The 18,824-nt window shown below is 24.2% G+C and overlaps 1 protein-coding gene across 1 annotated transcript; it reads left to right on the plus strand.

The window, feature by feature from the left end:
- Positions 1-9,382: 9,382 nt before the first annotated feature.
- Positions 9,383-12,664, plus strand: LOC112600692. Its single transcript, XM_025347990.1, has 3 exons — positions 9,383-9,512; positions 11,387-11,453; positions 11,849-12,664. Exons 1-3 carry the CDS (start codon positions 9,417-9,419, stop codon positions 12,595-12,597), a joined length of 912 nt encoding a protein of 303 aa, XP_025203775.1. The 5' UTR covers positions 9,383-9,416; the 3' UTR covers positions 12,598-12,664.
- The last annotated feature ends 6,160 nt before the right edge of the window (positions 12,665-18,824 follow it).

An 18,824-nucleotide genomic window follows, 5' to 3' on the forward strand; every position in this document is an offset into this window, starting at 1 on the left:
AACTTCGGGCTAATGACCTTAGATGTTAAAGCCTTATTTACTCAATAAGAAAAATATATACATATATTTATGTGTTTATGAGCTATCAGTTTTTATAATATAAATTTTAAATCAGTAGGTATTTGTTTTTTTTTTTTTTACATAATTGTATTTATAATTTTGTATAATTTTTATCAAAATTTACTCTAAATGAATTTTAAGAAAATGTTCTCTACAGAAATGTTATTTATTATAGTATGCATATAGGTATTGTTAATGTCATAGTAGTATTTTAATTTAAAATAGAAAAGTACTGTTATGAAATACAGATAATTAAATTAAAATTAGTAACGGTCAAATATCATTATTGAAAAATATAATTAAAATAATACATTACCATCGTGCGTGTTTACCTAAACTTTTAAATGAATAATAAGTACCTACCATTTTTACTCGCAATAATAACTTTCTAAACATTATTATTAAAAGTGATTTAATCCTTGAAGGATTAGATTAAGAGAATCATTTACGACGGTCTTGGAATTAATTGACACTTAATGGCTGTAAAATTACAATGAAATTTAATTTCAGCAAATTGAAAATTTTAGATTTACAGTAATAAACTAAAATATTGAAAACAGTTCACACTATAATAATACACTATTTTATTGTGTTTTATTGACTCTTTTTATTGGTTTATTATTATTGCTAAACAAGTTAAATAATAAATAATATAAGACTGTTTATTATTCTTATACTCGTGAGCTTTAAATAAAGATTTTGTTACTACCCATCACTTTTCTAATAAAATATCTGTATTTTTCAATAAATACAAGAGGTAAAAATATTATAAGCTAATTTTATAGATAGTATTTTATATATGAATTCAAATACATAATTGAGAAAATACAATAAAAAAAAAAATGGAATTTTGACCGTCCTCGAAGAAAATTAATAGCACCGTAGACTACATATTATAGAAACCTCGCCTGGTTTATTGTAACCGTTTTATTGAGTAATCTAACTGAGTCTAATACATTATAATCATATTTTGGATTTATGATTATTAGAGTTATTTTATACACGTGCAGTGTAAGAAATCAATTAAAATGTATTGATTTGAACGATGATGAGAAACCTTAATAATTCATGTAATAAACAAGTTCATTATGCGGTACGAGACGATGTGCATCACATTTAATAATTATGGGACTTGTCCTCGTTAATCGTTTAATGCGCAATGGTTAAAATTATAAATAAAATATAATTTTCAACACTTATAAAGTTCGTTTGATATGCAAAAATGAACGAGAGAAACTAAAACAAGCGTCTATTGAATAACGTGAAATTGGATGCAAATATTCACTAGAATTGCGAGCAGAAACGCCAATGAGGCGAAAACAATATAAAAATGATACTGCATTGCGAGGTATTGACTCTTTTGGAGTAAAAAATTAGCATGTCAACTGTATAATAATAATATAGTGACTGCTACGTATACATGTAAGTTATCGACAAGTGAAAGTGATATCAGTTTACATTTCCATAAATGCTGACGGTCGGATATCAATGATAATATAGTACCTTTTATTTAAAGAACGTATATCACATTTTTTTATTCGATATAATTTTTTTATAATATCTTATTCGTTTTTTTCTAAATAAATATACTTCTTTTTAACTATCAAAGGAGGATATGTTTTAATATTCACATTTGTGAAACCTTCCGTGTGATTTCCTATACAAAATATATTCGAAATTTAAAACATTTGGTTGAATAATTCGTATTTCTACAATCCATAATGAAAATGTGAGTTATTTCCAGTACATAATATGCGTTGCAAACACAAATGCTGTTAATGCTGAGCGATCTGTCTAAACTTTTTAATGGTCGTCACAAAAAAATTTTCGATAGTAAGAAATACAAAGTGTAACGTCAAAGAAAAATGTCAGTAATAAAAGTGTTTTATAATAATATACTTATTGTTGTAATAACAATTCCTTCATAAATTTACCTTAACTGAAAACCGGCAAACATCGTTTACATTTCTTTGACAAACATATTAGACAATTGCATCTGAATTTCGTGAATAATTTATATATCTATTAAACTCAAGTAAATTATAAATATGTGCATTTTGAATATTTTAGTTTAGCCAAGTCAGTGAAACCAACCAGAACATAACGATAATGTATTTTTAATATATAAATTTACATTCACATGTATTCACTCGAGTAATTTTTTAAGTTGTTCATTTCATTTATGTTCTGTCAGCTCAGGTCTTATAAATCGTCAAAGACATTCTTCTTTACAAACCGATATTTTATTTTGTGTACGTGAACTTCTTTTTGAACTATTACGCATATGTGAGTGAAATACAATACCAACCAAAAGTATGTTTGACACTATACAGAATGATCTTTTCTTTCTTCAACACAGTTTATGTACCTATTATTGCCAAAGCGTAAACTCTTTTTTTCATACTAAATAATTTATAACCTCCTTAATGAAATGCTTATATTTTACTGGTCTTAAAAAATTTAAATTTTAAATTTCAAATTTAATCAATTGTTTTCTTTTTTAATTTTTTAGTGATTATATAAGGTGATAAATTTAAGTGTCTGTACTCAATATTTAAAAAATTTTTAAATTTTAGAAAATTGTGTTTTCTAATTATGTTTAATTAAATTTGATATTTTAGAATGTTAACACTACAATAAATCATCTTGTAATGGTATCTACTTTTTATAAATATTCTCACCTAACCAACATACAACCACAAACTAATAGTAAGCTAAAACAAATATAATATTGCTGAAAATTAAACAGTAGTAGTAGATTAATGTATTCAAACTACGATCAGAATAAAAAAAAAAAAACATTTTAACAAAAGACGAATTGGAAAATTATCTTAAAAACAGAAAATAATTTATAGTATCGCTTATTATAAATGTATACGACGACAATTTAAATATTAAGTTTATTTTACTTTTAATAGCTAAAGTGTTAGAAAAAAAATACAATACTGATGCAAAATGTAATTATTATGATAACTACGTTTATCATTGTTTACCATAAATCATAAATTAGGAATAATCCTTGTAATCTTGTTGATAAAGTGATAACTTTTATTGAAATAGTTTCGTTTGTTCAAAATGTGCCTATTAAAAGGATTAAATTATAATATTGATGTTGCTACAATAAAATGTTTAATGATCCTCTATCAGTATTTATTCTAACAAATTATAAAGGTTTAGTTAGCGTATTAATATAAATACTAATAGCACATAGAATATATATCACGAATTATCGTGTGAATGGATTAAGCATTGATCATTAATTGATAAGCTTTCTAATAATAAATAAATAAATAATAATAATAACAACAATGCCATTTAATGGTAGTTTTTTCAGTCATGTACCTATATTACCTATATAGTGCGCCGTACATTCAATTTTATGATACTCGACAAAATATTTGTAAAAGATCGGGTGTAATGTTTTGTGTACACCAGAGAAGGAAAATAGTATGTCGTCATTATCATTATTTTAAAGTGCTAAAACTTAAATCACAACAATCAAAGATAATTTAGAACCAGCAATACAATACATTTGTATATCAACTGTTAACATTAAAAACTAATAAAATATTTAACGTGCTCCTTTAAATCTTTATTCCACATATTAAGCTTAATCAATAGAGAAAAAATATATTTATTAAAAAATATTATACATAGTTTATATATTAAAAAAGTTTTTATCAAGATAATTTAAACAGAAGAACGTATAAATAATTTTTACAGAATATTTTGTTTTCTTTTTTTTTAAGACCAGATAGTTTTTTATTAGTTTTTAACTATTTCATATTTGAGTATAGTGATAAGGACCATAAATATAATTATTAATATTTTTTTATTTTTAAAATTTTTAAAGTATTTGAAAAAAAATACCGTTTTTAAAAAAGTCGTTTATTATTGAAAAATGGAAATACATAAATTCGATCTATTATGACTAGATATACAGTTCTAGATATTGAACTCAGTAAAAATTAACGCCCTTTAACCTTCCTACAAGACAACTCAAGTTTGTATTATAAATTTATAAAAGAAGCTGACAAATTAATGTAATATCAGTAGTCTTGTGCCATTTATTATTACATTAATAAAATAAATAATTTACAACAATTTATATCATACTGGAGAAATTCCGATACAGAGACCGGAAACCTATATCGGCGCTTTATTAAACTGTTAATTTATACTTCTATTGTGTCAATTATTCAAGCTGTCAAATTTCTTTCACAATACATTTTGGTATACGGTGTGATCTATAATTGTTTTAATGATATTTATAACTAATTTTTAGCTTGAACGAAATGCACTCATTAACTCGTTATTTGGTAACATACTTTTGATAGCTAAACGAACAAAGTTAAAATTTCGTTAACTTATCTTATCGAAGAACATAACTCATTTGCAGTTATAAGTTATGGTAACCAGTAAAATGCTTTAAAATACTTATTCTTAGCACAATCGGTTGTGGTGTACACAACAACACGCCTTATAAAAAAATTAATCATTATAGAAAAAAAATATATAATAATTAATCTTGATTTCGATTGCGTTATATAAAAAAAAAACGATTGGAATAAAAAAAATATATTAACCTTAATAGTACGATGTTTAAACTATAGCCATTATAATTAAATAGTTTAACTGTTTACCGTGTAAATACATTTACATATGAGACAAGTTAGTAGTCGTTACTAGTCAGAATAAATTGAGATCCTTTTAAAATGTTTCTCGAGCTAACAAGTAAAAATAAATAGAAAAGCCATAAAGGCACTGTATTAAGTCACAAAGTCTTCGGTTTCGTACGAACGTATAAATTGCTATCACAGTGACACCAAGAAGACAAAATATTTTTGCCTACTAGTTATAGGTACTATTATATAGTAGGTATTCGATATACTTTTAGAACATCCGGCAATAATACTCTCACATATCCCATGTCTCGTTTCCCGTATATGCTCGTACATAAATGTATACACAGGAGATCAGTCGTCAACGAGGCATGACAAGTTTTGTGCATTTTGTGAGTTATCGACGAGAAACACACGGTGTCGCCATGACACCCAGTTGCCGCAATGAAAATAAATCATCCAGTTTGATTCGACAAAAATTTTTGATTTCCTTTATAAACCCGCGGCAAAGTAGGTAGACAGCTCAGCGATGGGAGAAAATTACTTCTACATACATATACAATATACATAAATGTATTTGGTATGATTCAGCCGTATGTCGGTCGGGTTAAAAAAAATAAATAAACTTTGAGAACAACATCAAAAACAATAACAACATATACAAACAAAATTATTCACTATTGGTTAGTCTCACAACTGATTATGTTCAAATGTGTTATATTTATTTTTTCTGTTTGCTAAATAATCGTCTGTTTGAAACACTCGTATTGAGTATTTCTCTTATTTGACGTGTCTCTCAAACTTTACAGTACATACCCACTTTTTGTATTTTTTATTTATTTTTTTTTTCTAATAATAATTGCACCCTTTATCAAATGCGAATACTGAACGTGGCTGTGTAAATACTAGTATACTATTAAAAAAAAAATACAAAGCATTAAATATTTTTACTTGACAGCTTATTTATTTACACTTTTAAAAACGTTCCTTAAAAAAAGAATTTAATCAGCATAAATTAGTTGCTGCTACGTTTATAAAAATATCTAAGTAATTGAACTATTTGTTCACTTGTTCATATTTTGACGCTCAACACCTAATCAAATTTATTTGATATTAACTTTTTTATGTGATTACATAATCATTCTACTGTCAATGCATTCAAAACCTTATTTTCTCAAGCGTAAGTTTTAGCAGTTGTTTGTATATAATAATGTACATTCTTCATGTCATCGTTACCATGCCGTTTTTTATTTATATTTTTTATTTATGATTATTTAAGTAAACCGCCCCCCTATGACGAAGAATAAAATATAGTTTCATTAATATTTTTAAGTTTACATTCGTTAGGTATGCAAAATCAGTAAGTGTTTGAGCTAAAATTAAAAACTATCGTTCCAATTATTTTTAGTAAGTAACACAGTTCATATATCGTCTATGACAGTAATCCATGTTAATTTAAAACAACCATGACACATTGTTTAAAAAAAATAAGACTTTTTTAACATATTCAAAAAAACAAAATAATGATAAAAGCGCCTCATCATTCATATTTGATAGTTATTGGAGTAGACAGTTAAAAAACATGTATTGTTTTGTATCTTGGTTAGTTATTTTTAATGATGTAGGATAAGAAATATTTTTGTATGTTTGAATTATACATATATTTGAATACTGATAACCAACAGTAATTGTCATTGCACTACTAATGGGATTGTAAATAATCCTTATTTTCAATGATAAAAATAAAATAAATTAACATCATATTTTATATTTATAATAATTTAATTTTTACATTTGGCTTATGATAGTTTATTGTATTAGAATTTAATTAGATGACCCAATAGTTATTTATTTTAATTCGTGGTTAATATAATAATACACCACATAAATATAGTAACTAATAATATTATAGAAATCGTAATTAAATTGAAAAAGATAATTTTTTACTAGGTATTATAAAATATAACATTTTCCCTTCCGTATATGTTGTTAAATTTTAGTGATAAATGATTTTATTTTTTTAGTATAATAATACATTAATAATTTATTATGATACAACTATAGATAAATATTAATTATGGATATTAAATTAATATTATAATATATACATTTATTGTGGAAAAATTCTTAATTATACACATAATAAATATAATTGCATAATATTATATACTAATCATCTTAACACAACCTAATAATATAATTTGGCTTGTGGAGTAGATTACCAACCATAATATATCTGGAATCTAAATGTTTATTATTCATACAAATACGAAAAACAATAATAATATTTAAAAACATTTCAGTTACTTACCTGGATTGTTGCATGTAAATATATTTTATCTCTGCAATATTTTTTTGTTATATGTGTGTGCTGAATGTGCATTCAATCAATTTAAACTTTCAATGTTTTTGATGATCAAGTCTAGCTATAGGTACTTACTATAAGATTTCGTTTATGCCAGATAACCCGATAAACAATATTTTATTAGTTTTATTATAGAGCCGAAAATAAAACAAGACACTTGTAATACATACTGTATTGTTTAGGTATTTTTTTATGTTCTATCCATATTTGCCCAAGTTTATGTAACAAATATGCATGTGTGTGTATCTTAAGACTGTCTGATATCTCACGATGATAATTTACTAAAATTTCAGTGGAAAAAGTTTTAATGGAAAAAACGTCGGACAAGTTTAAAAAATGTCAAAAATTAAAAATGTTTACGGTAAAAATATCATCTAAAACCACAAATATTGTAAAATAGAAATACATCCTTTCATTATTTTTATAATTCGCGCTTTTTTTATATATATATATATATAGTATATTCTTTCAACTCAAGTATTAAACATATATTTTTTCATACAAGTTTCCAAATTTCTTTTTGAATAACATTATCTTTGTCTCAAACTTTTCTAATTCCCGTGTAATTATTCTGTATGTAATCGTATACAGTTAAAGGGTACAATAAAGTACAGTTATATTAATTTAGTAATAGTTTACTTATAATTTTTAACCAAAAATAACTAATTTTGAATGTCTTTGATCCCGTCTTTAAATTTGTAGTTACCTATAATGTATTAATCACAGCGTAACGTAACTTCTAAATTAGACGTTTGAAAATTGGAATTTTTCTATACTTACGTATCGTATTGTACTAGGTACAATTTATAATTATCATTCCTCCCATTTTTACCACTAACGTTTTTTATTTCAGATATTTTTTTATAGAATCATTCATGGTACCTATAATATTATTAAATACGAAAAAAATGTACATAATACAAATATTGAACACCGCAGGCGTGTGCGTTTAATATCATATTTTTTATACTCTTGCAGAGCGTGTAACGCGTGGAGAAAGGATTTGTTGATTTACGTGCCATGGTTTTTATCCTGATTGATGCATATCCTCCGGAGTCAAGTTACTACGTTTTAAATATGCATTTATCATATGGTGCCGCGTTTTATTGCTTCTTATCAGTCACAATACCCGTCATGCGTCAGACGTCCTTCATCAGTCATTATACACATTACACATATTCATATACATATACGTGTTTCATTCGTCTCCTCTGCTCTTTACTCTCCGACGTTGGGTATGTCATGGTAGGAGAAATATACGAGTAAACGTTTTGTCAAAATTTCTTAAATTATCTTTTAGAAATACGAAAAATAAGTTTAAAAAGAAAAACAATTTTTTCTCAAAATGAAAATATTAAAACTTTAGTCCAAATAAATGTTAAATTATACCTACATTTGAATTCCAAATGATTTTGTTATTAATATTTTATATTAATACATACGTGTAGTTTGCGTAATATAATTGTAATTTTTTCCATATAGCTACCTCATGCTGGTTATATTTTGAATAAATATTAATATAACTAGATTTAAACTCATATAAGTATAAGAATTTAATGGCCTCTTTATTCTCCATTAACATTAAAGTGAACGTTTGAAATAAAATAAATATTATAGGTCGTAATTTCGTTATTATGTTACACATTAGTCATTTTACATAAATATTTTTATTATTTTTAATAAGAGAATGTGGGTTTATGATATTACGCTACCCATTACCTACCCATTTACCTCCTAATAAAAACAATGTAAATCATTTCAAAAAAAAAAAAATAAATAATAATAAGTATTCTTTCAAATATATTTTATTTTTTAAGTATTATAGTCATTAGTAATTTCGTAACTAATAAATATGTTAAATACATGAAGGTTAGTATGTATTTTTACCAAAAAAGTTTGATAAGTACGTACAGCTTTCTATTAAAGTACCGTGTTTTATAAATTACGATATTAATTCATGAAGTATATTAAATCTATTTTTTCTTCTAATAATAGGTTATTGCAGGGAAATATGACTATCATGAAAATTACAATCGGAAGGTCATCAAAGACGTTTTGTTCCATCGATTAACTAACTATAATATAACGTAACGTAACATAATCACCTTATTATCGTTATTATTATTATACATGCAATTTTGATATATTTTTAATCTGTTTATAAATCGTCATAGAATAATGGATACTCGTACATATTGAATAGAGGAAATAATTTTAGAATTTTGAATTCAAAATTATTATAACACAAAGAAAGATGCACATAATAGATACACGCAAACACACATAAATACTCTTGAATATTATGGTTATCAGAGGGAAAAACAGGAAGCTTAAAGTCAGTATAATATTATGCGGTTTATCTAAATTTTATGATTTGCAGTCAAAAGTACATTATTCATTCTTGTGTATGGTGCACTTCACAAAATACCATGATCGTAATACAATATATTTGTGTTTTCCTTTATGTAAGTATCGTTTTCAAGTATCATTGTTAAATTTCGTTTAGTTTCTACATAAAACAATATTAATAATAATAAAGTTAAATAAAGTCCTCTTTACCAGAAATTATTTATTATTAATATTATATACTTGGACTTCTATAAAGGCTTAAGTAATATTTCACAAATAAAATTACTTTTAATGTTTAGGACTTAATTAAGAAAATATTTTAATTTTTAGAGTTTATATAAAGTATACGATTTTACGGTGTAATTTTCATTAGAAAAATGTATGAAAACGTAAAGTTTTTCGCTATTTATATTATCTATAAGAAAATCATTTATATTATTGAATGAATTTAAAATTATAATACTGTTCATATTGTTACAAAAAAGTTAATTAAATTATTTAACTATTAGATTTTGAGCGGAGCCAAATCATTTTTATTATTTATTTACGTAAAATAGATGTTTCAATTTTAAACCGAGTAATTAAAAAAAATTTAATCACATACCTATACTATTTGTACAATATAAAATATAGTCACTTTTATGGAAAAAAATATTATCGAATGATAAATTTGCTTTAAAAAGCTTAAGTTATCATGATTTGTAATTAATTGATTTTGTATACCATATAAATATTTGTATTTTAAAAATCCACCAAAAATGTAAAATAAAACATTAAAATCATCGTTTATAATTTAAATGCATTTAACTGAAATATTTTTTTTTTATTCAAACTAATATTTGATATTTTTTCTAAAAATAATTTAGAAATAATTTAGTTTAATTTAAATACTTGAGTGTAAAAGCGATACAGTTGTTTATGAATTATAAACATAATTTTTACAATTTCTGTCGATATCTTATCTTAAGGTTGTCATTCATATTCAATTCATATTAAATTAAACAATGCTTTGTAATTTCAAAGTTTTTTCTCAATCTGTCAATTTATTATTTCACTCCTGTTATAAAGACGTTTTCAGAAGAAACATCTAATGGGGTTCATAACACTATCTTGTTTTACAATTTTCGCCAACAAATATAAGCCGACGTTTTTGTTTTACTGTTTTTCGAGTGAAAATGCGTGTGTGTCAATTTTAAAAGACATTAGATTTTAATTGTAGCTATCTACGAGTATTTTTAAATTGCCGACCCCATTGTAACGTCATTTTGTCGATTCTGCTACGTCGTTTCGATTGCTCTCCAAATCATTGTTCAAACACATATAATATCCGTAATTCGTCATGAATTCCCACGAGACACATGATTGGCGAGTCCTTTAAATTTACAATTACACGTCAAGGGTTTTCTCAGCAAATCCTGGTTGCTGTTTTCCCCCATTTTACACTAATATTATAGATTATCAAATGGTTTTATACACACCGTAGTTTTTTTGTAAATTTACTCGATTATTAAATAAATTAAATATGATCGACCAAATCATATTTCAACACACTATTTAAAGTTGAAATATAAAATATATATTATTATTTCATACATTACTACTGTATTTATATATATATATATAATACATTATTTATCATCATTAATTTATATATTAACAATATGCGTAAAAAATGTTATCAATGATTATTATACAAATAGTAATTATTAAGCATAGATATAAGATCTCTTATTTATTTATTTTTAATATCATATTTTATGTCTCAATTTGAGTACCCGTGTATTTTTAATCTTAACTATAATTTAGAGATTTCATTTTATTAACTTTTTCTTTAGATTATTTCATAATTTTACCATCATCGTACATAATTAATCAATAATAACTTAACTTAAATCTGAGAAAAATCACTCAAGTAAATTTGAGTCAATTTCTAATGTTATAACAACAAAAATTAGAAAAATTAAAGTTTTTTGTAATTTATATATTACAGGTATGTCAAATGTCAAAGTTTACTAACTCTAAAGTAATCAGAAGACCTGAACAAAGTTTAAACATAGGTAAGTAGTAAGTACTAATAGCTACAATGACTACATATAATTTTAAAAGCATTCACATTTTAATATTACTCTAAGGAGACATTTGCGTTTGTTATTCACGATATTTTAACCACTTTTATCGTTCAACGTTTGATCCTATTATCTAAATTACTTTTTGCGCATCAGTCAACTGTAATTCGAGTATAAGCCACTTAATTATAATAGAAGAAATGAAAGTTATTTGTTTGAAAAATATTACGTCAATAATTATTAGGCATTTCAATGAAATAGTATAAAACTAATCCACAACTTAACGAATTGAAATATTCGGTACAAACATTAAAAATATTCGTACACTATTTGACTAATTTACGTAAAAAGTTATTCTTTTAATATTAAAAACAATTTATTCACAGATTTAACTAAATGCTCATCAGATGATCGAAATTGTTTCGAAAGTAACATCATAGATAATTCTTTAGTCATGGAATATTTAAGTAGATATACTTATATTCTATGGTCATATGGCTATAAAATCGTAAAAAACGATAACAAAACTAATAGTATGACTATTTGGATACAAAACAAAGAAAAGCCAGCTGATTCCGATTATTATAATGAATTAGAACAAGACATTTTGAATGAAGATTCCACGAACAAAGTTAAAAGATCACTAGAGCTCGTTGAAGAACAACCTCCTGAAGGAACTTATCGCTCTCCGACCAATGACGATGAGACTAGAACCGTTCGTTCATTGCCTCCAATACCTTCACTACCTTCTATGCCATCAATGCCGTCTTTACCTTCTATGCCATCAATGCCGTCTTTACCTTCTATGCCGTCTTTACCTTCTATGCCGTCTATGCCGTCTTTGCCTTCTATGCCGTCAATGCCATCAATACCTTCTTTGCCAACACCTTCAATACCACAGCCACCTACAATGTCTTCAAACGAACCAAAGAACACAAATACAGAAGCGACAAAATACGATGTAACGACTACATTTCCGGATGTAGAACAGTTTGAGACTACTACGGAAGATTATAGTGGTATTGGCGAACCAGATTGCGATTATGATCCCATTAGCTTTATTTTAAAATGTGGTTTGAATTTAATCACTAGTATATTTGGATTATCTGATACATGTTGCAAACCAATAATTTAATCTATTTCATTTGTAGACCGAACAAATACAGTTATACATTAAATATATAAAAGAATTTCGTTAAGTATTAAATTTATTACCTATTATACTATACTTTTTTGTTTATTTTAAATATGGCATAAATAAAATTGTATTTTATACCGTTACTTGGATATATTTAAATAAGTACCTAAGTAAATATTATTAATAAAGAAATGTTAATGTATAAAAAAATCTATCTATATCAACTACACTAAATTATATTATAAATTATACATTTATTAAAAAAAAAAAAGAAAAATGAGACGCATTTCGAATAATGTATAATATTTCTGAAACAAGAATTCCATATCTTTATTGATATTCGCATTTGATTCAATTTTAGATTAGATAGTATATATTTATTTCTTAAATGAATCATTTTTGTAAATATAAAATATAATAGTTAAAATGAAAATATAATGGTTAACATTTAACAGTTCAATAAACTATAAAATGTTTACAAATTATTAATTCTTTTAGTAAAACAAAAACAACCTTTTTTAATTTAATATTCATGAGTAAATATTTACTAAAAAAATAGATAGTTTATACTACAAAATAAAATTAATTAATTATATTTTACTTGAACACGTCATTTAGAATTGTAATTATTTTTTTTTTTTTAAGTTTCTATTATATCTTATATTAAAATTCCAGTAACATTAAAAATAATATATTCCACAAAAAAAAAAAAAATATATACAAAATTATATAAACTAATTAAATAGCAGCAGATGGTGTAACATAACCGCTATTATCAAATGAAGATAATAAGTTTCTATTTTAATAATATATTTTAATTAATATTATTATTTTAAAATCGAATTTTTAATATATTTGTCGATATTAATAATTAAAAACTGTTCAGAATTTAAAAAAAAGTTCTGTTTAAAATTTAAATTGTAATATTTATTATTAGTTTTTTTTTTCATTTAAAAGAATTTATTATTCTTTATGGTATAATATTGAAGCGTATAATGTGAATTAATTTAAACAGGTGAATATTTAATTATTTGTACACATAAACGTATACAAACACAAGAAATCACCAAAGAAGAAAAATAAGTTAGTAAACTAAATATTATACAATGTATTTGTCTAAATAATGTGATATTAATATTACAACTACTTTCTAGTACAAAAGTATCTTAAAAGATTTAATTATATTGTTGTATAAAAATGCTCTTCTGTGGATTATTTATAGGTATTGCGTGGACAAAAATACATATTATACTACCGATACCTGTATAATAATTTTCCATCACTGTCCATAACCATTTCCATTTTACAGACAATTTAAAGTGTATTTTTTGCTACACTAGATATAAAATTGTATCCGTCAATAAACTTCTGTTGGCTTAATAGTCGTTTACGAGTAGGTTAGGTTAGGTTATTTCGATCGACACAAATCATTTTCAAAAACGCTATTCCTCGAAGTCAGTGATTGAACGAAAATATCATCATCGCTCCATGATATATAAAGTGTTGGAAATAGTATACTTTTTTTTTTTTTTTTTGATAACCGTTATATTTTCATTGATACTGGTTAAAAACAACTCTGCACGTAATAAACTGCTACGGGGCCAATAAACTATCATGGTAGTTCCATCAGAATCGCAATTATTATTGCTGAGCCTTCGGGAATATTGCCAAACCGTTTAATGGCGGGGCGGTATCCCTGCAAATGGGTCCCCTGGGTAGTGCTTTAAAATAACCAGAGAACAAAATATTAGCATTTCATCACTGATCCTGTAGTTACTCGCTGACCCAAGAACTGTCGAAATAATTGATAATTATCGTTGCTCTAAAATTATTATCTTTCGTGTATTTGCTTTTGTCTGACGATCGTTTCAATTTGTACGTCTAATCACGTATCATCGATTACAGTTCAGTAGTGCAGGACCATATAGATTAACTGGTTAGTTATTGACAATATTATTTGGTCTGAGTATATAAGTTTTCCAAGAGACCATTAAGAATACCGATTGCAATGATTTATGTTGTTTTTTGGAACCCTATATTTAATTATAATGATTTATATCATTTTATCACTATATTAACACGACAAATGCATTGGTTATAGTGTTATTGATCCATAGCCCCGCAGAATGGTTTTAATGGTTATTGTGTATGCTACTACCTACTGTTAGTATTTTGAAACATTAAATTATTTAGTATTAAAATCTACGAGTATTAAGTTATAACATTGATTTGGTTTATTTAATAAAACGACTAGTAAAGTTAATTACGTTAGGTACTATTTGTATTTTAGAATTTTTTTTTTTTTTCTATGATATAGATAGGTAGCCAATTAAAGTTCTGTTATAACATATTTTCATTGAAAATAATAATTAATGAAGTAAAGAACACGATAAAAAATGACCTTATAATCTCATTATAGGTACTTTTATGATAGGTTTTACAACTATTGTAGTACTAAAAATTATTAATTAATAGATAACCAAAAACAGAAGTATTCAAAAAGCATAAATTTACCAATATATCTGCAGGGAATCTCAACAAGAGCTTTATTGAAAAGTAAGATTTTTTTATATAATATTATTTTTAAACGTGCGGTCATAACTTATAACTAAAATATTTAAAAAAAAATGTGTAAGACATAATATGGTGTAATAATAAATAATTTTTTTAATGCTGAGTTGCAAACTAAAACTTAACCTAATGATTCAAAGGATTTAATGGACTAATCATAGCCATTAAATCATGTTTAAAAAACCATTAGTTCATTAATAATTCATTAAATGTTTAATGATTGTCTTTATAACCTGGAATAAATATTACATTTAATATATGCATTTATGCTCTTTGACAAACTAAATAGTTTATAAAAACTGGAGAACTCTCTTTACTATACGATAGTATATAAAACGACAAGTGTACCTCGAATAGATTACTACAATAGATGTAATACTTTGTAATTTATTGACAAATCAGTTAACGAAAAATATTTTTCAACAGAGACGACATATTAAACTATATTTCTAAAGCTACTTTTCAATTTTGTATGTTATAGATTACATACAAATTAAAATCACGCTCAAGTTAAGACAGACGTGTCATATAATGATCATTGTTTATTTTCTAATTATCAGTGATAATGGAAAAAAAAAAATATCAATACATAAAATTAAGTTAAAATAAATTTTCGTAAGATATTAATTTAACGTTATCAACCTATAACTATTAAGACAATACTTGAACACGAAATACTATTCGTATATACAGTTGAAATAATTGAATGACGTGACAAGTGAATAGGTGAATAGGTTCGTGATATTTGTACATCACTTAAAAGTGGTCTAAACGTTATAAAAATATCATTGTGTAAACATAATGTCAAAATACTACAAGTCTCTGGGAATATTATTTTTTTTTTTTGAATTACAACAAAATATAATATATCATTTGTTACTTTTTGCTGAAATATTTAATTTTGCCAAAATTTGAACTTAAAATGTCTATAAAATCAAAATGAGTAGATAATAAAATTGTTGATGTTTTTAACGACAGTAAGAACTATAGCTTTTGAGGAATTCTTTATTAAATTTTTAAATAATTTGACTGAGCATAAGATCTTTCATCAGTGTTTATAAAAATAAAAATAAAATGTTGAAAAAATTAATTGTTTATAAATAGTTTAATAATACAGCTAAAATATTTTGAAAATTGTACCATATTCAGGATAATAATATGATATAAATATTTAATGTAATTTAAAGTATTTATTTTATTTGTTTTTGAATTACAATAAAATTGATTTCATCAAAAATCAACCCACCTATTTACCGTTATTTCGTATTTATTTATTTTTTAGTTTTTTTTTCAATCATTAAGAAAAGCATGGTAAGTTTACCTCCAATTCTATACCCCCAAAATACCAATTAAATTCAATTTGATAAAGTTTCAGAAAGAATCATTTTTATTGTATTAAAAGGAAAAAAAATGACAAACACAAAAACCAAATAGACATATATACATCGTTATAAAACCAAAACGTTCATTTCTTCATTCAAAGCCTTGATTAATGTTATTCGTGAAAATACTATAAAATCGATAAAATGTTATCTATAGTATAATTTGTAAACATATTTCCTTATAATACATTTTTGTTACACATATCTATATCATATAGTTTATTCGATGAATCCTAATTTATTTTTTTATCACAAAACCACGTTTATTTATTATAATGTTACATTAATATAGAATACTGTATAATACTTTTTTAGATTAACTTAAGTCCATATGCTGTTAGGTTAAAGATTACCTGAACATACTGTTTAAATAATATACTAACATAAGTTAATACAATATATGTGTTGTAGTATGGAACAGAAAAAAATACGATAAAATATTGCCGGATGAATCAGATAAGTATTGTTCAATTCTATAAAATAAATGGGAAAAACCTTTGAGCTTACATTTTATCAATTCATTCAGAAGGTGTTTTTTACACATTTTTTTACTTTTTCAGTTTATGTATAATATATTTTTTTTTATACCGGAAAAATAATAGGATATTTTCAAAGAAAAAATAATTATCAAGTTTTATATTTTCTTTTCTTCCTTGTTTTTAGTTGTTATAGAAACATTGGAAATGTGTTTTATTTTATATTTGTCAACCGTTTTTTTAAATTTGATGTAAAAGAAACAGATTCTTATTTTGTGATTCTTCAACTATGAGTCATTGTCTATGACATGTGGCATATTAGATTTTACAATTGGTGAAGATAATTATTAAGAATCGGCTAAACTGTACAATAAAGTTGTTTTACGCGGACTAAAGAGCTTCTGAACAAAAATCCAAAAATAAGACTTTAAGCTAATGTAAATTTCATGGGCTCAAACCAAAGGATAATGTTTAAAAATATTCAATATTTTAAAAGAGAAATTTTAAAAATATAAGCCTTAATTTTCAATTTTAAAAACTTACAATTTTATTCAGCATTAAGTCTTAAAATTATTTTCTTTTTCCAAGTAAAACTTAATGCAAAAGACGATAGTGTAAAAAACGAAACAAAAATTTTTACAAATGCGATCTTATTGATGTTAATACATTATTTTTATTTAGGACATTTTTGTTCTGAATTCAATGAATGTTTTACATGAAACAAAACTGTGTTAAGAAAATGAGAATGGAGATATTTAGTGGCGTTAAAACCAAAATATTTTCTCTATAAGTACTATTATATATATACAATTATTAATAAATGGAATTTATTGATTTTAAAAAATATAGTTAATAATCTAAGGCTAATCTTAAAATCACTATTAAATGACAAAAATGTATATTGTATTGATTAAACATCTTTTAGTTGTGGATAATTTTTTAAATAATGTATCTACATAGTTTTTTGTGAGTTTTAATTATAGAGTAATGATATCTAATTCTACTTATAATTAAAAGTTGTTTAAAAAAAAATAAATATTTAGCACTAATCAAAATTTCTAATCTCACAATTTGTGTATCTTAAATAATAATTAAAAACAATTTTTATTAAACGTACTGTTTATTAAATAATCCAAGTAAAAATGAAATATGGAACATTATTATATGCCTAATAACTGAATATTCAAAAACCAGTACTAAGACTGCAGAGAACTTTGACATTGTAAATTTGTAAACAAATAACGAAATTTTTAAAATATCGTTTATTGAATAATTAAGTTATTTTCATAAATTTAGATATAAAATAACTAAATGTAAGTATTTCTTCATTTTAAACATATGTAGATACTCATAATTTGATTATTATTAATTTAATTTGTTTTTGGCATAACATTTATTGGTAAGTTATTTTATTTGTAAGTAAATAAAAATTTCAATTTTTCTATTATATATTATGTAAGTATAAAAAATCAAAAAATATATATTACCTAAACTAAAAACTTAAGTCTAGGTACTTTGTATTATATTTTAAATTTAATGCAATATTTCGTTTATAATTATTAATGTACATATCTTATTTATTTATTTTGTACTTTCAAATTATACAAATATACAAACTAAAAAATTACCTAACCAATTATGTTCTTTTTTTTGTATTTATATTTCTTTGTGGTTTGAAGAATTCTTTGATGGCTAAAATAGTATTTTATTAATCTTGAAATATTATTTGTATGGTTATTGCAAAATATTTACTTTAGTATCATGAACAAAAATTAATGTTTACTTATCTTCATGC

This window comes from Melanaphis sacchari, unplaced genomic scaffold (genome assembly GCF_002803265.2).
Source record: "Melanaphis sacchari strain LSU unplaced genomic scaffold, SCAv2.0 Contig66_pilon_pilon, whole genome shotgun sequence".
Classification (NCBI taxonomy): domain Eukaryota; kingdom Metazoa; phylum Arthropoda; class Insecta; order Hemiptera; family Aphididae; genus Melanaphis; species Melanaphis sacchari.